Source organism: Podarcis liolepis, assembly GCF_965112155.1.
Source record: "Podarcis liolepis genome assembly, chromosome: 1".
NCBI classification, from domain to species: domain Eukaryota; kingdom Metazoa; phylum Chordata; class Lepidosauria; order Squamata; family Lacertidae; genus Podarcis; species Podarcis liolepis.
The window spans coordinates 74,247,069-74,272,680 of NC_139554.1; the positions used below are offsets into that span (position 1 = coordinate 74,247,069).

The 25,612-nt window shown below is 43.3% G+C and overlaps 1 protein-coding gene across 1 annotated transcript; it reads left to right on the forward strand.

The window, feature by feature from the left end:
- Window positions 1–470: 470 nt before the first annotated feature.
- TH (tyrosine hydroxylase) lies at window positions 471–25,612 on the forward strand. The gene is made up of 14 exons (XM_083500512.1): window positions 471–603; window positions 1,038–3,487; window positions 10,164–10,379; window positions 13,868–14,042; window positions 14,645–14,733; window positions 15,190–15,257; window positions 16,915–16,965; window positions 17,627–17,772; window positions 19,034–19,169; window positions 19,296–19,365; window positions 19,539–19,595; window positions 19,812–19,907; window positions 20,060–20,193; window positions 23,672–25,612. The coding sequence occupies exons 2-14, from the start codon at window positions 3,398–3,400 to the stop codon at window positions 23,829–23,831; spliced, it is 1,488 nt and encodes a 495-aa protein (XP_083356638.1). The 5' UTR covers window positions 471–603; window positions 1,038–3,397; the 3' UTR covers window positions 23,832–25,612.

Below are 25,612 nucleotides of genomic sequence, written 5' to 3' on the forward strand. Positions count from 1 at the left end.
TTAGCAGAAAGAAATTGCACAAGTGCCGCAGCTCTGCAGACTTTTCAACCAACAAAACCAAATTGAAGAACTTCAGCGAAAGTATTTAATAATATAAAATTTCAAGGTGGCAGAGTTTAAATTTAAATATGCCTGGGAGGTCCAAAAATGAATTATACAATCCTGGCTCCTGGCCTTTCTATCTCCAGCGCAATGCTCTGAAGGCAATGCAAGCATCCCAAGGATTGGCATTGTTGCCCTTGATAATGCCACTTCTTTCATCTCCTTTGGCCCTTTGTTTGAGTACAGCCTGAATTGTTTCTCTCCCTTTTGATCGGTTCGGTTAAGCCAACCCTGAGGGTAGTTTTCTGTTTTCCGCTTGTTTCAGTAACCACATCACACAAATTCCTTGTTGCATGCCCTCCAATACCTTTGCAGATAGAATCTTTTTATTTAAATGTTGGAGAACAAAGTCCTAATCAAGACTGGGCTTTTTTCTTTTTTATGTGTAATTCCTTTCCGGCTTGTCTTTCTTCATTAACAGGATGACTTTGTTCGCAAACCACAGAGATCCAAATGCTAACATAGGAATACCCAAATCAAAGGTTTTTGGCATTAGCGCTTGTAATGGATTTAGGGGTTGCTCGTGCGTACGTTGCCACCACTGCTGGCGAGGTTACCTGGTTAAACCCTTTCTGACTGAACAGCCTCCAGCATTGTGACTGTCTCAGTCGCTGGCAGAATCCGTCAGTGGGCGTTTCTTGAACCTTTTCCAGCATAAAAGTTGTTTGACGCCAAGTCTCCTCCTACTCTCCCTGCGCGGAAGTCTTCTGCGCAGGGAGGGTGTGGGCAACGGAGTACCCGTACTCTCTCCGCTGGTCTCCGGCGAGGAGTCTTGGAGCCTCCTCTCCGATTCCCCCATCTGCCCCCCTTCTCCACTGGTGTTACGCTGATTCCTTCCCCAGCAGATGGGCTGCCTCTCTCCCTACTGGGACCCTCTCCGGCATCCCTCTGGAGCCTTCCCTCCGCCTCTAGCTCTGATGGCAGTTCCCTGACAGCGCTAAATGCATATCAAATGGGACACAGAGCTAACAGAGATGCCAGGGTACCTGGCTGATGCAAATTCCAGAGATGCCTTGTTGTTGGTGCTTACAAAACCCTCTTGTGCCACAGCAACACTTGCAAAGGCCCAGGGTTTTTCAGCTGATCAGTAGCGCTTGCAACCACTGCTTTCAGAATGCAGTGAATCTTTACCTGTCACAAACCTGGTGTCACATATGACACCAGGTGTAGGACAGGTGGGTGTCGCTTGGTTGAAATGGCCAAATTACAGGTTCTCCACTGCTGCCTTATTGTCACTGATAGGGTGCTATTTCTTTCCTCCTTGTGGCTGAAAGGCTAATAAATGGAAGTGATACTGAGATTTCACCAATGTTGGCATTCACAAGCAGCAGAACATGTGAGCTGACAGTTCATCTGTCTTTGCTATTACAAGTTCTGGGATCTCTGATGCTCCAAAACTGTATGTCTAAAAAATTGCCATGGCTACATCAAGTCGCATTTTCACTGGAATGATATTGCAGGTCATCAGCAGTAACACAGTAGTAAAAGGCTCTCTGTGAAAGGAGAGGGGTTGACAAACATTGGTGCTGCCCAAAAGAACCCTCAATAAAGTGGTAGTCCTCAATAACTTGTTCTGGTCCAGACAGTGAGCCTAAAAGATAGCTCTAAGTGGTGCTATTTTTCTAGAAAAAGAGGCGCTGGAGCTCACTATGACCTCCTCCCTTGTTGTCTTATAATGACAATGGCGTCCACCTGAGAGGTGCTAAAACTGAGTTCCAGTGAGCTATGGCTGAAAAAAAGCCCTGGCTCTAAGTGAGAAGCTTGCTCCCAGGAAGGCTGGAGGTGAAGTGAGGCCTTCTGAGTCCCTCTCAGACTCCACCCCAGAGGATACCCCATAGCAGGCCTTGCCCAGGTATCAGCATATTTGATTGCAAATGTTGCCAGCAGATGATGACTGGCTTAATATTTTAATGTGGCCTTTAATTCTGGTGGACAAGGTATATGAAGACAAGCAGACCTGCTGAGGTCCAGTAGTATGATTCATAGTTGCTGCAAAAGGTCATAAGTCCAAATTCAGCAACTTCCACTGAGGATCATAGGGTGACTATATCTTTCCACTGTGAAGGATAACTTTATCAACTGTGATTAATCATGAGATCTAAATAGAACCTCTGTGTTCAGAAGAAGGTTAGCTATGAGCACTGGATGCTGAGGGTAGGGGAGGATACCAAGTCAACAGAACAACATCCATTTGAATCAGGGATCTAGTCTTCAGGATTCATTGAATTGGGACAATTCCCTGAAGCTCTGTGCCATTTCATCCATCCTTCCTTGTGCAGTTGTGAATGAGCAGGGTGCTCCACATACCACAGGGCCAGCATTTTGGCCATTCAAGTGAAACTCTGACCCAATTTACCAGCCTACACTCTGACTTCCAGTTAGGAATGGAGCATAAATTCAATTCAGTTCACATTTGAGGAACCTACCTAATCCACACTTTCTGAAACAGTACTTGGACTGAAACACAACCAGCCTTCAGAATTTGCACTGAATTTTGAAATGCAGTTCTCCAACCAAGCAAGTCAAGTACTTTGTACAGAAGTGCATATACCCGTATAAAGTGTGCATAAAAATGAAAATATTGGTGAAAATAACATCCCAAACTGCATTATAGTAGGGGAAACCTCTTTGCAAAAATCTGTACATTAGGCAAAATTGCATATAAGAAGAGATTCACACCAACATTCTGATGAATTTCCATGAGGGTTTATTTAAAAAAAAAAGATACAGAAGTGGAATTATGGGGAACTGAACTTACATTTGGAAAAATGAGAAACTGATAGAACCTGAAAGTGAACGGTTTGACCATCCTGACTCTTAAAACTAATCTTAAAGTATATTTTCCTTACTCCCATATAGCCAGATTAAAGGGAAGCACCTCTTGCTGGTTTCCTCCTGTTCCTTTCTTGTTTGGCAGTGTTAAGATGCTTGCATGAACTGGAACCCCCACTGGAGCAGAGCCCTATGGAATATACAGCTTACACAGTGGAAGAATCAGCTGCAATAAAGCACAAGACGAGCATTTAGCCTACCAATTTTGGGGTGCAGCAAAAGTGCCCACGGTGGATTTGCAGAAGCTGGGTGCCTGTAATCTTTACAGCAATTAGATTTAATGGGATACAAGTGCTTCTTTCCTTCGCCTCTGCTCCCTCCTCCCCTTTTCTCCCTCAGGCTGGAGAGAGGGAGGTGGGCAGAGGGGGATCGGAAAGGGTCTTTGACGTCAGACTTGCCCTATAAAAGCCCAGGGAAGAGAAGGGAAAGCAAAGCTGAATGCTGAGCCAGTGCACCAGCAAGGATGCCAACCCCAAACTCTTCCAGTTCTTCGGCCAAAGGCTTCCGGCGGGCAGTGTCAGAGCTGGACTCCAAGCAAGCTGAGGCCATCATGGTAAGAAAAAGATCCCCACCTCTAACTAGCCACAGGTGCTCATGCTGCTTTGCTGCGGCCAGCAAATGGACCGATGGCACATGATTTATAGAAGTTCCAGAATTCTAGAATTTCTAGAACAGCATTCTATTAAGGGGGAAGCCAGTGGCTAGACAAAAGTCTCCATTCAAAAGGCTTTAGGAATTGTGCAAATAATTTGTATGCAGTTATCATACAGGTGCCAAAGGAAAAAAGAATGTAGAAATAAGATGCTGATGAAAAAGAATATAGTGTAGCAATTATGCATCATAGACTGGAATGATGTTAAGAGTTATGCTCAGAGAAGAATGATGGCAAGGAGGGTTATCATCATCAAATGCTGAGTTGCTGTGCAGGGCTTTTGATTCCTTAGTGTTAAAGTGAGATGTTTGTTCTATTCCCATAAAATGAAAATCTTTGTCCCCCCCATACCATGCCTTGAACCAACAAGGCAGTGGGGACTCAGACCAATTTTCTAACTGCTACTATGCAATATTGCAATCCTTTCATTTTTCGCACTATGGCTTGCAAAAAACATATCTGAGTTATATCAGGTTTTTGCATAGAGCAGATATGCAAAGGGAAAGGACATAAAATCTCATGAAGAGTTTATGCACCTGAACTAGGTTGGATTGAACTCTGACAAATTCTGCTAGCCGAGTTGGGAGTATGTGATCCTTGGTTTTCATTGCCATCTTGTTTAGTGGATATGCTCCTGTCTGCTTCTTAGCTTCTGCATTTGACATAGATGTCACCAAGACATTATGTCAGCCTTCCCCAGCCAGGTGCCCTTTAGATATTTCAGACTACAACTCCTATCATTCCCAGCCAGCATGGCCAATAGTTAGGGATGATGGGAACTGTAATCCAAAACATTTGGAGAGCACCAGGTTGAGGAAGCCTGCTTTAGTATGGTTCACACATTAATTTATTATTTTATTTATTACATAAAACTCATATGCTGTTTGATTGTTAAAATAAACTCAAAGCAGTTTACATGTACATCCTTCCGCACATCAGTCCATGATTGACAAGTGTGAGTGACCATCACAGGTGGAATGCCAAAGGTGAACACACCATATGCCAGGGTTATTTGATTGGTAATTGACTGTGTGAACTGAGCCAATCACCAAGTGCCAGGAAACCAAATGGTGTGCCTGGGGGAGCCAGGTGGAGTTTGCAAGTTGCTTACCCTCCAATTTTACCACAGATTTCAAGGGGATGACAGACACACTAAGCAGTTTGAAAGTTAGAAGCTAAAGGCTAAATAACATGCGGTGTTAAATGTGTGGTCCCATTTCATTGGTTAAACAGCAGCTAGGAGGATCAGGACTAGGGTTATGGTGCAATGGGAAGAGAGCTTAACCTTTCTCCCTGTACTTCAGTCTCAGTGAAAATCCCACCCACCCACCCACAAAATCCAGCTACATAGCAGTACATTTTACGTCAAGACTATGATGCAGGAAGAAAGGGTTAAAACCCACCACCCATCTGCAGCATGGTTCTGATCCTTCTTTCTGTTTAGAAAAAGCTCTCCTGCAAACCATTAGTTATTTGTACAATATTTTCATTGGCTTCTTAGAGGGTTTTGTTTTTTGTATTTTTGTATGTGGCACTACACAAGAAAGGTTTAGTTCTGTTGTCCAACCTCCAAGGAAACAAATGGGAATTTCGTAACTCTCATTTCTACAGACCTTGGGCAAAATAAATCCCCGGTGGATTCGGCACTTGGGCAAAGAGCTCCACACTGGCTTTCAAACAACACAGAAGTTTCTTCTGTGAAGAAAAGTGAATTCCCACTGTGGATAGCAATGTGTGATGATCTTATATATGTACACCCCACTGAAAATTCACTTCTTGGGAAGCCACAGCAAATTATGTTTGCCCACCACATGCATGTATAGCAATTCACACACATTTTGGATCATCACATTGTACAAATTTCAATGGGAATCAGGCAAAACTCTGATCTTGTGCACTGCTCCTACCATGCAGAAGAGCATTAAATCAAGCTTTTAGACACTTAGATAGAGCATTTTAAATCTAAGCACTCCAGGTTTTGTGGATAGCAACCTTTGTACCGAAGTAGATATATGAAAAGTACTTAAACTACCCCAAAAGTAAGGGATTAAAGACTGCATTTTCTCTCTCTTTGGGAATAGATATATTATTCTATTAATTTAGAAACAGACTATGATTTAGAAATGTAATGATGTACAATAACTTGCAAAGGTCTGTGGTTCCCAAATGGCTATTGCTTCTTCATGACCTATATCAAAGCATCATGTTGAAATAGTGGTCTTCAAACATTGTATTAAAAGCAAAACCCAAAGGGACCACTATGTTGCATCTCTTTTTTATTAAGCTCCTGTCTAATGTGGTTGCACTGGATTAATAAAAAGAAAGAAAGTTATACCTTCATTTCTGATAGTTGGTATGGTTTGAAAATAAACATTTTTGCAAGTTGGTTTGCATTAGTGATAATGGGCAGAGATCTGTCTTCAATGAAAATGCATCTTAACCTCAAAAACTCATGGAAGTATTAAGGATTCCAGCCACTGTACTTTATGTTCAGGAGAACAGTTCAAGAGGCCTGGGGCACCACATTCAGCATTTACACCTGCGGTTCCTCACCTCTGATGCCAACAGACACCACAATAGGTGAAGTTTCCTTCACATGCTGACAGAACCTTATTTCACAGGTTTGACATCTGTCTCCTATATATCTCAGGTGCTGAAAGGTGGATTAAGTGCAGGTGCACTTAGTAATGTAAATCTCCATTTTACAAATCTAAAGCCAAGTGTTTTCATCTTAAGTCTTATAGGAGAGCCAGTTTCTGATACCTTTACTTAGGGATGTTTGACCTGTCACACCGAGGAACTGAAATTTCCGTATACTTTAAACAGGTGCATAATTGATTTTGGTGAGCATACACTGTATCATTGCCTGGAATAGAGCCCATACATACATTTCCAGACCGGTAGCTAGGCTGATCCATTGCAGCAAAACCAACAAAGTGCCTTGATTTCTGCAGCTGCAGGTGCAATGTTGAGTACTAATCACAGACATGCGTTTATTTACTTTTTGCTTATTTTACGAGCCTGCAAACAATTAGATTTGCTTAAGAATGGGGAAGGAGGATCACCCTCCCTCCAAGAAGTAGTTGAAATAAGCTGCTGCTTATGGCTGTGAGCAAGAGAATAAATCTCTGGTTTTGAGCAAAAGAAGGATGCCCCAGACTTTACATTATACACATCAACAGTTCAGAGCGAAGAGGAAATGAAAAAAGAGGAAACCAGCATGTACCTTTAAATAAGCATTTATAGGTACATTCTAATGGAAGAATACAATGTGCCCTCCACATTATTATTATTTTTAGTGCAAGTCCATTGCCCCAGCCAGCATGACCAGTGGTCAGGAATGATGAGGGTTGCAGTATAAAACATCTGGAGGGCACCAGGTTGCCTATCCCTGAAATGAGACATATGTGCCATTGATTTATCAAGAAATCAGGAGTTTGGGCACGGGCGTGGGAAGGAAATCTGTGTTTGAGAAAGCATCATGTTTCTATTCCTGACTGCTATTAATCTAAAATTATACTCCATGAGAACATGTGCTCTAGAAAGAATGTGGATTTTAGGCAGGCTGATGCTATGGTCCCATTACACCATTGGCTACTACGCCACAGCCCCACTGGTGTTACAGTGGGGTAATAAGAAGAGGGTTCATGTGACTGCCTTCTCATGAATGCATGAGTGGGGATGGAGTTGTGCCATTGGCCACACTCTCTAGAACCCAGCATATGTGCTAGTCACATATGGCACCAGCCATGCCACTTGGCATCATTGTGAAAGGTCTATACATGCATACAAATCTGTGTGAATAGAGCTGCTCCACCCAAGGGAGAATTCTAATGATTTCAGGATTCCCATTTTGCATAGAGGAGCCCAATGAGCATACATCTGTGTGCATAGTCTCTTCATATTGACAGCAAATACATGGCAGCAGTTTCCCCGATGCATGCATTGGCGTGCCTGGTGGGCAAGACCCCCTCGCGCATTCCTGAGTACGTGAAAAGGGAGATGTGGACCAGGACTCTATTGCAAAAATTGGAGAAGTATGATCTCTGAAGCACAATTATGTTTTGATCTATGTATTAGTCCAGGAGGTGCAAATTAATTTGTTTAAAAATGCTGATCAAATGAAATGCCCCTTTACACCTCCCTATAGAGCCTATGTGCTACAACCTCTCTCCCACCAGTGTTTGAGTTTTGCTGTGCGTACTCCATGTGCTTGACAAGAATGCATTTGTGCACATCACACATAGAGTGCACCTCAAAGGATTTTTGTGTGTGTCTACATCACATGCTCATTTTGAACTGGTGATTGCACACAATCTATTAATTTATGCATTTGTAGCACATGGCATTGTTTTCTAACTATCCATTTCAAACAACTCCGATGTGGGTAAAGGGTTAATAATAAGGTTGCCCTTGCTCGCTTGTGTCTAGTGAACAGCTGGCTTTGTGCACCTGGACTGTTTCTCACTTTGCATGTGCAGAGGCTCCTTAAAAGAAGAACTTCAGAAAGCTACAAAATCACAGACAAAACAAGTTGAACTGTTTTAAAAATCTAGCTGGCAGTACTGAAACCTAGATCCAGCAAAAGTCACTAAGTTGTCTTTGTTTGTTTGTTTATGAGCTACCAAAATTGATCCTGCATCTGTTTTCCCATCCTAACCTAACATTTAACAATAAACGCTAAAGACAGCGAAGAGAACAAGGAGACAGCATCATATTAGCAGCAGGTATTGTGGCTGAAGACAGACAATCATTGTTTGAGAGAGCTGAAGGTGGCCAAGTTGCTTTCGCTGCATGCACTCATCTCATTGTCATTGCTCTTCTCAAGTTTATAGGTTCCTTTTGTCTTTCTTTTTTAAATCATGCTTTCCCAACCAGAGGTGACAGTGGGATAAATGAAATAAGGGAGTGTGCAGGCAACTGCCTTACAAGCCCCTGTTGCTGGAGTGTCTGGCTTCAGCCGCATTCTTTCTTCCAAAGGACTCATCAATGGCAAACAAACAAAAAAGTCTCAACTTACCAAGCAAGGCCAGGACCGTTTCAGGTAGAGAAAAGACCAAAATGAGAAAGATTCCCTTTTCAAGCACAGCCTTCTGATTCACATCAGCGATCATCCTTTCCTCCACAAAGCAGCAAGTATTAGGCTAGCTGTGATGTCAGTGGTGGCTGGTGGTGTTTGAGACTGAGGTTTTCTCTTAGCCTGCCTCGCTGAACAGCTGCATGTACCTTTAGAAAATGACCTGCATTGCAAGAAGAGCAGATTTATTCATCTCTTCCCCATCGCTTAGGGCAAATCCTCACAAGGCAGCTGCCAGTACAATGGATGATACACAGTAAAAACACACCACTAGATAAAAGCATATATGGGGTGGGGGGCAGCAGTAAGGTCATTTTAAAAACTTGGCAGATTTTTTTAAAGCCCCCTTTGTTAGTCAAGCACATTTGCTGAAATGTAATGTGCTTGTTATTTATGAATGTTATAAATTGCTACATTTTTATACTTCCACGTAAACGTGTTTAGAATTCCAGTAAAAGGGAAAAAAAGTGTGCCCATGGAGGTTATTTCTAAGAAAGATAGATTACCATAATTTCTAATTATTTAAATGTATTTAAAGCATTTGTTGTTACACTTCTGACATACAGATTTCAACTCAGTTCAGTCCAGAAAACATTCTCTTCTGGTTTTCAGAAAGCCATTTCCGAGCTCAGGAGGAGAGGGGGTTGCGGGCTATCCCCCCCTCCCACACACGCGGGGGCTGGCCCTTTGCCCCCGCGAGAACTAGGGAATCCCCGGGCGTGCCTTCGACCCGGCCCACCAATCAGCAGACTGGGGAGGCGTGGCCTAGCCTATTTAAGGCCAGGCACGCCCGGGGACCGCCCTCTTCCCCCTTTCCAGCTGAGCCTCCCTCAGGAGAGTATTCCAAATTCTAGGTGTCCTAGTAAAAAAGACCCTGTCTCTGATGCACATCTGACAACAGGGAAACCCAGAGCATGGCCTGTTTCTGAATACCAGTTGCTGGAAACCACAGGAGGGGAGAGTGATCTTGTTTGCTAAACTAGATGGACCATTGGCCTGGTTCAGCAGAGTCTTCTTACATTTTCCATGTTCAGTGCACAGCCACATTCTTACAGATGGTGGTGATTCTTCCGATTCTCTGGCCCTAAACCATTTAAGGCTTTTGAGGTCAAAATCGACATCTTAGGAAAGAAATTGGCAACCACTGTCATTTGCAGACTCCACTCAACATCCTGGCAGCCACAGTTTGGATCCGTGGAAGTATTATAAGTTGTCTTCAAGGACAGCCCGGCATGTAGCACCTTCTGGTAATGTATCTAACAAGAGGTAGTTTGCGTATCTGATACTGACTAGTCTAATTCAAGACCACCCAGACTGGCAATGGCTTAGACAGACCTGAGGTTTTCCAAGTCTATTGCTACTGAGATGTGCTGGTTCTCTAACAAGCCCTCCTTGGTTTGCACTCAGCTGACTTTTAAATGTAGTAAGTGATGTGGGCCACTTTCCTTGGCTGTTGTGGAATGAAAGTGTCTGTTCCTTCCCCCTTGTATTCTCCCTCAGTCCCCACAATTCATTGGCAGACGGCAGAGTCTCATTGAAGACGCCCGAAAGGAGAGAGAAGCTGCTGCAGCAGCTGCGGCTGCCGCCTCTGAGGCTGCTGAGTCAACCGAAACCATTGTCTTTGAAGAGAAAGATGGCATGGCCATGCTGAACCTTTTGTTCACCCTCAAAGGAGCCAAGACTTCACTGCCATCCCGTGCGCTGAAAGTATTTGAGGTGAGCTGGTGAAGTTGCCTTTTTGGCTAAAGCAAAGGTGCACTTGTTTGGAGAAAAGGGACAGCCTGGTAGTTCATATATTTCTAGATACCAGACATTAAGTGGAAGGCAGGGCTAGGTCTCAGTAGAATAAGTTATTGCACAGAGCCATATCCACTAGTACCTGGATACCCGTTTTCATGTAGGAATCAGGAGTATGTGCCTAGTCATGCAATGCAAAATGTAGACCTATTGGTATCAGAGTGTGTCACTTCAGTGAGGCAACTTTGGTGGGAGGGGCCAGAAAGGTGCACCCTCATGTCTTACAGTTCTCATGGAAGAAATTTACTAGGTTGTGGCAATAAGAAACTCTTATGGAGGTCAAGCCTTTTCAAGTCCTAGACCCTGTTTTTAAGGTATCTGGCTACCATGCCTCTAATGGAAGCCCCTGCTTGGGCTAGGTGGAAGTCCCACAATTCTTGGTTTAAACTCCTGGTTGGACATGCTCAGTGGTTCTGGAATCCCTTGAGCTAACTGCTTTCTGCTTCCTCGTCCAGCTCCAAACTCCTAGGCTGTGGATGGTGGATCTGTGGTCTTTAAGATGTTGTCAGACTTAAACTCCCATCACTCCTGACCATGCTGTGTGAGGATGATGGAAGCTGGACATCTGAGGGCCCACACGTTCTTCCTTTCTGACCTTGCTGTTTTCTTTCCCTGTCAGTTAGGATGGGGTTTTCCTAGTACCCACTTGCTCTCCTGTTCAACCAACACTGAGTTTGCACACTTACATTCCCCCCAGTGTTGATCAAGTCAGAAACCACTGGCAATGTTCTGCAGACTGACGAAATTGCTTTCAACCTGGGAGAAGACGGATGACTGTTGGTATGGCCAGATGTGGCCTAGAAGCTCCTAGTTGGCTATCTTGGGTTTACACAGCTTGTTGTTCCACAGCAAATAATGAGATGGAGATTAAAATGAGGAGATGGTTTTATCAAATGGAACAGAAAATTAGATTATCAACAACTCTCAGACCCTTGTGTACCTTATATAAAAATCATTGGATGGAAATATGTTATGACTCCCGCTTGATGAAGAGCTTGAAAGGTTTCAATTTCTACCAAAATCCTTAAGGCTCAGATCAGTGTGATATACAGGCAAGATGCAGTTCAAAGGCACAGCATGTGCTACACATGGCTAGACAAGTGAAGATATTAAACCAACAACGACATGCCACCTGCAACCCAATTATAAGGGGATGGCAGCTTAGCATGGAAAGTGAATCTGTTCCTTAAAATGGGCAAGCAACCTGGCACTTCTCCTGAGGGCTTAACATGACCCATCTATTCATGCCTGTGCTGGTATCTCCATGACCTAGGGCCTAGGCAATGCAGGGGGCATAACCACCTCCCCAGAGTCAGAGCAACAACCTCCCCTGGAGAGGCAGGAGTGGACATGGTTTCTGACAACTTTGGAGGCTGAGCTGGTGGGACATTAGGCAAAGTGGGTGAACTGGAACCGGACACAATAAGTCTGAGGACAGAGATGGTGCTCATGCCTAGTGCCACTGAGACTGGTGGGGAGATGAAATGGGGGGGGGGACCTTTCCACTGGTACTGTCTCCAGTATCCTCTTTCTTGAGACCTCCCAATCTAGCCAGAGACTTCCCCAACCCATTGGATCCCTCCCTAGGCTCCTCTGTAGGCTACCCCTCTTCTCCATCTGGGCTTGGCCAGCACCCCACCCCCATGTAGGGCCCCTGATAGTGGTGAGAACTCAGGTTCTGTTTCCATCATTCCCATGCAAACTCAGAAATGGCACACCATAAGACAAGGTCCAATCTATCTAGATCGTTACCAAAGAATCCCCAACGTTTCCCAGCATGTGACTCCACAATTGAAATGTGTGCACATGCATTAGTGAGAAGCTTGTTTTACAGTCAATTTAATAATATGAATAGCACCCACATACCCCAGGGAGAGAGACGGAGAGATCAGTTTGTGAAGTTGTGTGTGAACAAAGGACGGTGTTTGCTCCAAATGGCATTCACATCCTCCAGGGGAGATTTACATGAGTTGAGAAGCTCTCTTGGTTTATCATGACTACAAGAGCTTAAGAAAAGCAAACACCAATGCAGGCCAGACTTCCACTGTGAGAGATTCATTTCCCCGATCCCTCCGGCACTGCAGGTACAAGATATGAAAACAGACGGGTGTAATGACATTTGCCTCATGATGAAACAGGCTGTGGGGAGGCTGGTTTTCCTCTCCTGTTTTACATTACATACAACTCAAGCAAAGGTAATGCAATCAGATCTGTCAGATTAATGCTAAGGTATTGATTGTCATGGAGGGGCAACGTCCCAGGGATGCATTAGAAAACAAGCGGCTAAATTGAATTTGTCAGTGACATTGCCTTCTGTTCCCTTTTTGTCTATCTAGCTCTGACTGAGTAAAAAATTCAGCCTTTCCCCTCCTGAATCTCTAAGGGGAAACTGGTTCAATTCTTTAAGAAGTGAAAATTGTGCACCAGCTTTCAGCAAAGAAGGAAAAGATCTCAGATGCTATCAGTGACTTTATATTAAAGCCCACCAAGAGGGACCCTTAAAAATAATAATTCTGGATTGTGTGTGGTTCTGGTTGATCGTTTTTGGGAGTCTGCTTATAAAAACAAAAAATATCTGGCAAGCCTGAAATCTGCCCCTCCCTGAATTAGGCAATAATGGATTGTGCCATACATTGAATTGCACTGGAGAATTGGTAAGTGGGGCAAATGATACTTAAGCCACACACCATCCGCCACTTTCTCTCCACCCCCCCCCCCCATGTTGCTTACAAAGCAGGGGAAATAGGTTCCATAGGGTTGTTTCAGTGGTGGATTTGGGACCTTCCCGACATGTTTCTCTGGGAAATTGCTCCAGTGCACCAGTCTTGCAGAAAAGTGGTATCTAAGGATTGAAGACGTAAGATGGAGGAAGAATATCTTGTTCAAGCCATGATTTCACACTTCTTCATGCACTTAATATTCAGCACCTTGGCCAGAGCATAGCACAGAAGCTGATCAAAACCTGCATGGAAAAATTGGCTTCTTTCTTGGAATTAATTACACAGGCTGCCATTTGCCTTGAAGATAGTCTGGTTCTAATGTTCTGTGGCTGTTCCATTGCTGTTTTAAGTTAATAAATTAATAATAGTATCTGTGTAATGCTATGTTGTCAAAGGCTATTCCCATGCTTTAGCTCAAAACTTACAGGAACCCTGTAAGCCAGGGGTCGCTAACCCCCAGATCAAGTACCGGTAATCTAAAAACAGGCATCTCCTGTCTAGATGAAAAGAGGCTAACTGGGGGAAAGAGCCTTCTGAACTTCTTTCTCTCACTTGAAAATAGCCTGTTTATTGAAGTTGTTGCTCCTTTTATAATGTAGTGCTGAAATGATTTTAAAAATGGTGGGTGGGAAGTCTCCTTGCTGTTTTATTTTAATATATTGTTTTTCCTTCCCTGTCTCTCTAAAGACATTTGAAGCCAAAATTCATCACCTAGAAACGAGACACAGTAAGAAACTGCGAGAGGGCTCTGTTGATCTGGAATACTTTGTGCGATGTGAACTCCACAGCTCTGATCTGAGCACCCTCATCAGTTCTCTCAAAAGGGTTTCAGAAGATGTTAGGAGCACAAAAGAAGACAAGTGTAAGGAACCTGTAAGCTTGGTTAACAAAGCACGAGGGAAGGATTTTTTCATATATGACTGCTATGGAGATAATCTCTAGAAAGGAAAAATGTCAAGGGCAAAACCTTTCTCCCTGCATGTGTTTTTTAGACTGGTATTAGAAATAACTGGTGTATGCACCTTTGAATGTTGCAAATCTGTTAGGGGCAAGATAAGGCAGCATCATGGTATATTTCTGACAATCTTACAGCACAAGTCTATGTGTGTTTACTCAAAAGTAAGTACCACTGTTTTCAGTGGTGCTTATTCCAAGGTATATGTATATACAGGATTGAAGCCTTAGTTTAATATAATAGATCAACCAACCAACCAACCAGCCAACCAACCAACCAACCAACCAACCAACCCATCCATTCAGCCATCTGGCTATCCAAATAACAGATAATTACTTGAAATTCTGTGTAACAATTTGAATAGTTTAGCTACTATTAAAATAGTTTATCTGGGAAAGGAAGGAAATTACATATTGTATTTCCATTAGAAACCCCTTTTCTTATTCTTTCCTATAACTAGCTATTTTCTCTCTCACTTCCCTCCTCTTCCTCACCCTTTTGGATTTTAGTTCATTGGTTTCCAAGAAAAATCTCTGAGCTAGATAGATGCCACCATTTGGTCACCAAATTTGACCCTGATTTGGATCTGGATCACCCGGTGAGTGAATAACTCTTCTTCCCCAAATCCTCTTCCACATTTCCTCACTGCCTGAACTCACGTTAGCTGTCTCCTCGTGGGATAGCTTGGCTTGCTATGCTTCTGAATAGACTGAATAGAAATGCAAGCTGTCATTGCATTTCTAGCAAAACGACTGCAGGCTTGCAGGTACATCTCATGCTCACCAGTTTAAAGCTTTAATAAATTAATTTGCACCCAAGCTTCTCAAGAAGATGAGAAGAATACATTGAGTTGACTTGGAAGTGCCTATTCACTCTAAGTAGAAAACATGGGAGGTGCTTTTTTACTTGTTTAAACAAAGTAGCAACTGATGGTGAACGCATCCTTGCCTGTCTAACCGTGAACAACCTGTAATAAAAATTGTCCATTGTCAATATAACAACTGTTCAGTGCAAAAATGTGAGGTAACATTCTTGCTCTGTTCTTTCCTCCAAGGGATTCTCTGATCAAGTATATCGGCAACGAAGGAAAATGATAGCAGAAATTGCCTTCCACTATAAGCAGTAAGACTTGCTGCCTTGCATAGCCTCACCTGCAGAGACTTCCATGCATACACTTATTTATCTCTTTGCTCTCCATGTTCTGCCCTTCCACACTCTTGGTTTTTCCCTTCTACTCTCCTGCTTCATGTTTTCAGTGCTTCTTGGCTGCCAGTTCCATAGAGCTTTTGCAGTCATCCCTGAAAGGTCCATTGCAACACAGATAAGCAACCCAAGAAGTGAATTGTTGAACGCAACCATTTCAGTGATACATATGGTGTTTTCTTTGCCCCATGTTTGGGATGCTGCTGCAGAAACTATGCATTCTTAGCATTTGTTATGTATTCAGACTCAAATTAAATGATTGTAATGAGAGCCAAGAAAACCCAGGCTTCAGGGCTGGTTTCTCTTCTCAAAACCAAGAGGGATCCAGGATAGAATGGCAATTTAAATCTTCTTTTCTTATTGTATTTGCAAAAAATAAAAATAAAATTAAAATAATCAGCTGCCCATTATTTGTATTTGTGATTTAGAATTGAAATGTGTTTTCTACATTCATTTTATCTTTTTATACAACATACCACCTATATGAATGTTTTCCCCATGTGGTACGTAATGTGGCAACATCCAGGGCCACTCTGGAGACCTTTCACAAGGCAGAAGGCCACCACATTGTCCTTGGCCTAAATCTTCCTAATAACTTGGAGATGGCCAAAAAACAGACGCAGATGATCAGTGGTGCAAAACAGCTGCTTGAAATGAGATGAGTTTACATTTGCATTTGAAATTATGATAAAGCAAGGATGCTTTTGTAACAACCTTTACTTTCAAAAGGAGCCAGTATTTGAAATGGGGATCTTGGACAGGGAGGACATATGCTAGAGAGTGAAGGGAGCTTTATTTTGGTAAGGCTTTTCGACAAGTTTGTTATTTTTCTCATATTTATATTATATCTGAAATGACAGCAAAGGGGGGGGGTTCTTTTTTTTTAGGTTAGCTGATTCCCTTGATGATTGTACACTTTCTCCTCAACAGTATGGCATAGCATACTTGTTTGAGCTTCCTGATTACAATTATATTAATACCAGTATTTCCAGCATTACTTCCAAGTGGGGCAACAGCTACCCTTTTATTGTCATTATTTATCACCCTTCAACAATCAAGGTATTTTAGGTGTGCTACAGGGTACTGAATTACCTTGTGCATCCTTAAGTGCCCCTTATAATCTATGGGGCAAGCTAATCTGCATCATGTGTGTTGGTGTTAGTCTGCCTCAGTGTCCTACAACCCTACTGTTCCTTACTATTCTATCTATACTCATACCTAGAAGCCTTACGTTTCTCTGCAACCACAAGAGCTACTTGTTTTTAAAAGGAACTTTCAAAAGTCACAAAGATTTAGTCTGCAGATTTCTTCTCCTCATAGATAGGGCCTGGTCTGCATTGTACATTTGCACCACCTTGTGTCTGGGCTGGGACTTTGTGTGTTAGCTTTGTGGTTTTAAACATTGTCTATCCTGTTCAAACCTTGCTTTGTCTCTTGGACATGCATTAGCTTTATACTCCATCTCAGTCATAAGTGGGCAAAGGTTTAACTTAAACATTATTGGCCCCTAATATTTGTTGCTTTGTTATTTTGTATCCCTTCTCCTTGTTCTTTTTCTTACTACTACCTATTATAGTGGCGACCCAATTCCTCGAGTGGAATACACAGCAGAAGAGATTACCACCTGGTGAGTATGAATGTACCTTTCCTAGCTTCTGCCAGACGCAGCACAAATCAGTAGACTCCCAGCTATATACCCCAAAATTTCCATTGGGTCTTTGGGTGGCAACGTTCACTCACAGTCACTCTCGGCTAGCAAAACTGGTATTTTACAGCTAAAATAGTTTTAACGGCTAGCTAACGGTGCAGGGAGGGGAGGTGGGTCAGGTAGATTCAACTTATCTTCAGAACAAGCTGTCTGCTGATGCTTTATTTAATAATAGGCACTTCAGGATGCATCCCTTCATCATGATCACTCACAAGATACTTCGGAAACATAAGAACTATTCTCAGAAACTTGTGGCTCTCTCAGTTCAATATCAGTAAGAGCCATATGGGAAAATTTCTGAGTTGTGTATTGGTTTGAGTTTTGCAGAGCACGGTCCCAAATCCAGATACTCTTCCAAATCCAGCCATCCTCTGTCATGATGGCTATATATTACCTACTACAGGATCGGAGGTAGCATGCCTCTGACTACGTTGCTGGGAATCACAAGTGTGGAGAGTTATATGTCCTCCCTTTTGTGCTTGTGGACTCCTCATTGGCCATGGTGGGAGAAGGATGGCAGACCAGATGTGCCTTTGGGCTGACCCAGCAGGGCTTTTCTTATGTTCTTATTGTTCTGAAGGAAGGAGGTGTACAGCACACTGAAGAGTCTCTATCCCACTCATGCCTGCAAAGAACATCTGGATGCCTTCCATTTATTGGAGAGATACAGTGGCTACAGTGAAAATAATATCCCTCAGCTGGAGGATGTCTCCCAGTTCCTAAAAGGTGAGGACTCAGATAAGTTTCGCTTCTGGAGTGAAAAGGCTTTGCTCTTTACAATGATGAAGAGGGTTGGGAAAACCCTTTTCAGCTGGAGCTGAAACCTCTCGCAACCTGCAAGCATTCTGAAAAGGTTTGTTCAAGTAAAGGCTATAAACATGAGCACTGCTCATTATCCAGGGGCAAAGGCTACACAATGATGCAATACATGGCTGTTTAAAGCATAATGTCACTTGCATTAATTCATACAAACCTGGGGCTATAACTCAGCAGTAGAGCATGTGTTTTGCACACAGAAGAAGTTCCACTCTGGCATGTCTATTTTAATTTTGGGGCAGAATTTGCAGGTAATGTCACACTTTCTTGTTCAGAAGCCTAGGCCCAGAGCTCTTCCTCTATACCCTCCAGGCATTTTCCTTAGGCCACTGTTCTCTCTCCACACACCCTGGCATTTTTTCTTATATAGTAAGCTTAGATACATAAATTTGTTTCTGCTAGATGCTTGTCTGCAGCATTTTCTAAAAGTGTCTGTTCCAGAGAAGTACCACTTCATGGCTTGGGGGCCCTGCCTCAAGTAGATCCTGCTTCACCTCAGGCAAGCCCCAGATCCCCCCATGGCACCCTGCCTTGACTCAAGGCAAATCCCAAGTTCATAAAATAATTTTTAAAATGGATTGGGATCACTTATGAATACTGTCAATCAGTATATGCAGACCATCCCACACAAAAAGGACTTGCCACTTCAAAGGAATTCCGTATGACTATAAGTATTTTTTTAAAAAAGGGAAACTTCACCTTAATACTGTATGAAATACATGGGAATGTAATTATAAGCACAAATTTGCAAAACATTAAAAAGCATAATGGAAGAGTCCTGTGCAAATAGAAATATAATTTTGGCCAGATTTCTAAAGTGAACAATTCCAACGAAAGCATATGCATGGCAGTTTCTGTGGTGACTGATATCTTAGATAACTTGATGTTGTTTTTATTATTTATTATTAAAAATAATATCCCACCCTGCGTCCGACTCAGGGTAGAAAGCATGCAAATGATAAACACCTAAAAACTTCTAAAAAATGATTCTAGTACCGATGCAGGCTGGGAAAGATCTCTACTTGATCTTCTAACCCAAGGTACCACTGTACACAATTGTTTATGAGCATTATTTAGTTTTTTTGAGTTCCTATACAGCCAGCGGTACAGCTCTATAAAATGTGGCTCAGATGCTACCCTCGGCTACAAAGACTGGTTTCAACTATTTCAGAGAGAACTGGGTTCCAGCTCCGACCTGTAGCTGGTCTCCTGTCTGCTCGGGACTTCCTAGCCAGCTTGGCCTTCAGGGTGTTTCAATGTACACAGTACATCCGCCATGCCTCTTCTCCCATGCACTCTCCAGAGCCGTGAGTACTAGCTCTTGAATTGCCTCAAATCTATCACCATACTGTATTCTTGGACTTGGACGTGTTAATGTCTGGCTTGCTGCTTCAGACTTGGCTGTTAACTAAGTGTCTTTCTTCCAATGCCAGGGACTGCTGCCATGAGCTTCTGGGGCATGTACCAATGTTGGCAGACAAAACGTTTGCACAATTCTCCCAGGTGAGCAAGAGGTGAAATGCTTTGTGTTTTAAGCACAGCCAATGCTTGACTAGATAGTGCATGGTATTGATTTCAGAGGGGACATGAATAGCATTGCACTGTAAATTGAGCAAGGTGGGTGATCAACTAAAGCCATCCACGCCTATACATGAGATTATTCCTTTTGCTTCTAGGACATTGGACTCGCATCTTTGGGAGCAACGGATGAGGAGATTGAAAAACTTGCGACAGTAAGACCCTAATTCTGGATTTATTTATTTTAAAAAACACTTTGCTTTCACTTTATCCAAATCTAGCTATATTTTCCTTAGTTATAAATGTATGAAATGCCCAGTGAAAGGAAAAGGTTCCATGTGGCCAGCTAATCTTCAATATGTATGGATTTAAAAGAATCATTACAGATTTGAATAACCAACTTCCTTTGGGATCCCGTTTTCATTTCCCAGCTTTACTGGTTCACAGTGGAGTTTGGCCTCTGCAAACAGAATGGAATCATCAAAGCCTATGGAGCTGGACTCCTCTCCTCTTACGGGGAGCTAGTTGTAAGTGCTCACCTATTCCTCCTAGCTAAATTGAAGCACACGGCTGCCTCTTAGCTTGTGCTCTCCTGTTCCATTGATTAGTCTTTTGTCACAGTAAGTCACCTTAGGGGTTTTCCTGCAAGAAACTTTGGCATTTCCCTCCCTTCATTCAGCACTCTTTGTCGGATGAACCAGAGCTAAGGGACTTTGACCCTGATTCTACTGCTGTGCAGCCCTATCAAGATCAAGCCTACCAACCTGTCTATTTTGTATCAGAGAGCTTCAGTGATGCCAAAGCAAAACTCAGGTAAGATATACCGTACTTTTCCATCTATAAGATGCCCCCATATATATTTTGGGGGACTCAAATTTAAGAAAATGGGGGGAGATGATACTACTACTACTACTACTACTACTAATTTGTTTATTTATAGCCTGCCCATCTGGCTGGGTTTCCCCAGCCACTCTCGGCTGCTTCCAACAAAATATTAAAATACATTAGTGCTTCATATTTTAAAAGCTTCCCTAAACAGGGCTGCCTTCAGATGTCTCCTAAAAGTCTGGTACTTGTTTTGAGATGGCCCAGAGTTGATGAGCTTTTTGGGGGAGGATTGCCCAAGGTTGTTGAGCTGGTTTTTTTTTTGGGGGGGGTATGCCCAGGATTGAAGAGCTTTTTTTGGGTGGGGGAATGCAGAAAATCACTAACCCAACTAACAAACGCTGACAATCGCTCGCATTGCCAAAAACAGCATGCGCCTGCTCACTCACCAACAACAGACACCAATAGCATGCCTGATTGTTGAAATGGAAGCCAATCCAAAGCAACCCTTGACACAGCCACCAGTCACACACAAAATCACTGCTGATGAGCTCCTGCTCCCGGCTGCAACCAATCACCTGTCACCCCCACGCACTATCCGTGTATAAGACGAGCCCCATTTTTTCACACGATTTTTGAGTAAAAACCCCCTCGTCTTATACACAGAAAAGTATGGTAGTTGGGTAGATCAGCAGGGTAATTGGGATCCATATGTGGTAGCCATACCTATATTCTACTGTTCTTGCTATTTATGATACATTTCTTCTTATTCCAATATATGAACATTTTCTCTCACTCACTCACTCACTCACACTTCTGGAAAAACGTTAAAACTAAGGTTTTGCTGTGGATTGTTAAAAGGAAGTACAGATAAGTTACAGTGCAATCTCAGCATAGGTTTGGTGCATATATTCAGGGGGTACGTGCATTAAAAAAATGCATCATATTAGGGAAAATTGCATATAAAAATTAGGAGAAATTTGCTGGTGGCTTTTAAAAAGTTGGCAAATTGCTGCAGATTGGAGGAGGAAAAAATAAGAATGGGAAAATGAGAAATTTAGATACCTATTGCGGTCCCCAACTGCAATATGTCAAAACAGGAAGAAAACACAACACTTCCAGGGAACTGATAACTCATTAGGGCACCATAGCATTTAACCAGAGTTTGGAGGAAAGTAGCTCAGAGAAAAAGGTGAGCACACTGTCTATGAAGGGCAGGGAAGCCACTTGACAATATCAGCAGGGAAATGAGGGTGCAGGAAAAGTTGAGCACCCTTCCTGCTACTTCTCCGTTTTCAATTGCTCCCTCTAGGACAGTGTTTCCCAACCTTTTTTGGGCAAAGGCACACTTGTTTCATGAAAAAAATCTCGAGGCACACCACCATGCCAGATGGGGAAAAAATAGTAACAGCATAGAAGGTAATGGTTAGGCTAGCATCCCTCTTCCAAATATGCTAGGTTTTTATTTGCAGGGACTGTTCTACATGGGAAAGCATTCAGCACTGTCATTCTCCCATCTGCCATCTGAATTGGTACTATTCTGGGTCAACTTACTCTGCTGCATGTGTAGATGAAAATGGCACCAAGTGTGGGGGAGGGGGCAGAACAGGTTTCAGATACAGGATATTAAGCATACACGTACTTCAAATTGAACTGGTTGCTTGCTTTGCAAGTTTTCATTTCCCAAATGACTGCCTTGGCAAGCGCAATACCTACCAGGCTCAACGCCGGTCCCGCGCTCTCAAGGACCCGGGAGGAGGAAGGCGTGAAGGGAATCCTGAAGGCGCGAAAACCTCGCGCATGCGCAGGCCTTCCGCCTGCGACAGCCCAGTAGGCAGGCCGAAGCGAGCGGCGATGGGATGTGGGAGGGAGCTCGCTCGCCGCCCCACGTGTGCCTATGTGGGGCACGTTACAGCCCCGTGACGTCAGCGCCACGCAGGCAGCCAGGCAGGCAGACAGCGAGAGCCCCGCACTGGGCGGCCTCTCCTCGCCACCGCCGCCCCGCCTCTCGCCACCCGACTCGCCCGCGTCCCTCCCACGGCACACCAGGCAACGTCTCACGGCACACTAGTGTGCCGCGGAACACTGGTTGGGAAACACTGCTCTAGGAATCATTTCTCTCTTCAAAAAGGACTATTGGGGCACACTTACACACACTTTACTGCAATGATATTTCATTTTTGGCTGGGTTCTACAGCTAACTCTCACAATCTGACTCTTCTTAAGAGGATATTTACAACTAGAATACATGAAGAAAATCTGTTCAGAGGTCAAAGGCTCTAATATAGCAAGAGCCAAAAATATGGGGAAAGGTGGGCATTTTCTTTCACTCCCCCCCCAGCTGAATGTCATTGAAAACACCACTAGAGGGTGTTCTAACACAAGCAATAGCAAATTCTTACAGCAAAACCTCAAATTCCTTTGTTGCAGCATGAGCTGTCTTGAGCTTGACCATACTTCATCGAATAAATCACATTCCTTCATGCACAAGGCATAAATGTCCATAATACTCAGATGTATGCTCTTGGTACCTACCTCCAGTGGCTATTCTACTTTGCATTCTATTAACATACTTATTATTATTTGTTACATTTCTATCCCATTGTTTCCTTCACCATAGAACTCAAAAGAGTGAGATTCCTGGGTAGCCAAGGTCTGGTCAGACTCAGACCTGCTTAGCAAGTCTTCTGAAGAAGTTACCTTTAGACCATGCTCCAGGAATTACTTTGCTACAGTCCCCTGTAATGAATTAGCACAGGATAAACCAGCCTTTGGCATCCTAGTGCCCTGCAGATGTTTTGGAGTGCAACTCTCATTATTGACCTTCTGCTTTTCATACAGATGGTCCCAGGTTGAATCCTGGACATCACTAGACAGGACTGGGAAGGATTCCTGCCTGAAATTCTGGAGAACTGCCTCCAATCAGCAGTGACAATATTGTGAGCCAGGTGGACCAATGGTCTGATACGGCCACAACAACTTCCTACATTCCTAGACATTGTTTGAAATGTTGAGTATATCAGGGATGGAGAACCTGCAGCCCTAGAATGGCATATCACTCAACTGTCCCAATAAAACCAGGACATGCTGCTTTTTTTGCACGAGAACATGGCGGTCATTTTGGGCACCATGATCTGTCCCCCCTAAAAGAACTTTTTCACAGCTGTGATCTTGCGTGGCACCCCAAAATGCACATGTGAGAGCATGCCACCCCCAAATCACTTTTTTTCAGGGCCGCAATCTCGCACGGGTTACATGACTCACAGGAAAGTATTGCCCTGGAAGACAGTGTCCTGGATTTTTGCCTTGACGTGTTGGAAGTTGTGTGATGGTCATTGGAGTTCAGTGACATCTGGCGGGCCAGGAGGTTCTCCATTTCTGCAGCATGTCTTCCTTTGCCCTCTCTGTCCTTGAGTTCTAGCCTATCGAGGCCAGCCTCCTTTCATCTCTGCACTCTCTCTTGCAGGGCCTATGCAGCGCACATCAAGCGTCCCTTTTCTGTCAAGTATGACCCGTACACATACAGCATTGAGCTTCTGGACAACCCGCAGAAGATCCGCCACTCCCTGGAGATTGTGCGCGATGAGCTTCACTCATTAATCGACGCGCTCAATGTTATCAGCTAACACCCGCGTTTATTTGAACCTTTCCCTCCTTCATGCCAATGCCTGTTCCTGCAGCTGCCAAACTGGCTTCCTGCAGTGACTACCTGCCACTGCATCATTTGGGCCACCACAGTTTCTTTTAGGGTTTGTGTTGCTATCCATTGCCAGAGTAACGACAATGGTTTGTGTTTGTTGCCCATATGCTGGACGAGAGAGGCATACTTATTATTTAATGGCAAGCTAGATTGAAGAAAAATAAAAGGAAATGGAATGTATCAATATATTGTATCAAACTAATCAGACTCGAAGCAGGCCCACTGGGGGGGGGGGGGGAATGAATAACTTAAGCCCAATGATTTCAGAGTGGGCCTATTTTGAGGATGACTTAGATGGATGCAAGCCAAACAGGACTTACTTCCTGATAAAAGTGCTTAGCGTGGCCTTTTAATTTTGCTAGAGAAGAATAAAAATATAATACGAAGGAAGCAAAAACAAGAAGAGGAGAGGTATTGCTTTAACGGAATACCTACTCAAATAGAATTATTGGGTCACTGGAGAAGGCTTTCACTGAAACATGTCTAGCAATTTACTAGTTGCTAAAGTTCCCTACATTTCTTAGTACAAATCTGAGGCCTCTTCCCCCTGGCCGCACTTACACTTCTGTTACATACCCAGTGACTTCAGAGAAAAACATTCCTTTATAGACTCGCCATTATGCCAAGAAGCCTTCTAACCACATTTTTAAGTGAATTCAGAGTCCAGACAGGTAGAAACCTCAGTATGCTGACCCAAAATCCAATTCTGATGACAGGATGAGCTCTTAAAATTTCAATACGATGACTCAAAAGAAGATCCAGAGCGAGACCACTATCTGATTGGAACAACCTTCTCACTGATCCTAATCCCTCAGTCTGGGAAAAATTCCTTCAGGATGAAACAAACCTTTGACTGGCTGCAATGCTCTGTACTCCAAATAGAGGCAAATCCTCTGGAACTCAGCATAGCCTATTGCCATGCAAGTGTGTGCCTTCTTAGTCCAAAATGGAATCCCACACCTAGCAGCAAATGCTACCATCTCCTAGGGATAACTGTATTAGTCCTGGTCAAGGTAGCAGGAAACAGGTAACGGAGAGCCTCCATTTTGAATGCTCTGATCTATTTCTGTGGAACACTCCTTAGCAAGGTGATAGATATGTCTCTCATTTCTGGTCATGGGGAATTGATAGATGTATCAAATAGCCTCCTTCCTTCTCTGGGCTTTGTAGGGAAATGTTCTTTCTTTGTCAGGATAGAAAGGAGTATCCTTCATAGAAAAGCACCATGAAATTATTGCCAAAGTGGAAGAACATCTGGAGAGCATTAGCTACAATGGAAACATAGGTAGATGATATCGCAAGGACACAATACTCAAATGTATTGCTACTAGCTCTGCAGCCGGTGTAAGGTCTAATAGTTGCCATACATTGTTCCTACATTCAGGCGCAATGCTGAAGATGTTTGAATCAAAACAGCCTGGAGAGATGGAGAGAGAATCAGGTCACTGGGTCAAACGCTTCACGTTTGAGAATGAGACTCAAGAGAAGAAACACACGAAACCTCCCTTTTCTGTCTGGCTTTGGTTTGCTCATGGTATTTGTGTGCACTAAAGCCTCAAGGAATGGATCTCACTGCTATTGCTCCTGCTGTGTGGGTGGATCTGTCTGTCTTGCTGCATAATGAAGATATTTATTTCTCAGTTTTGAGTCATGCTGCTGCTGAGAGGCTAGGTTTATTCATAATAAAGTTATATTTCTGGTCTAGCA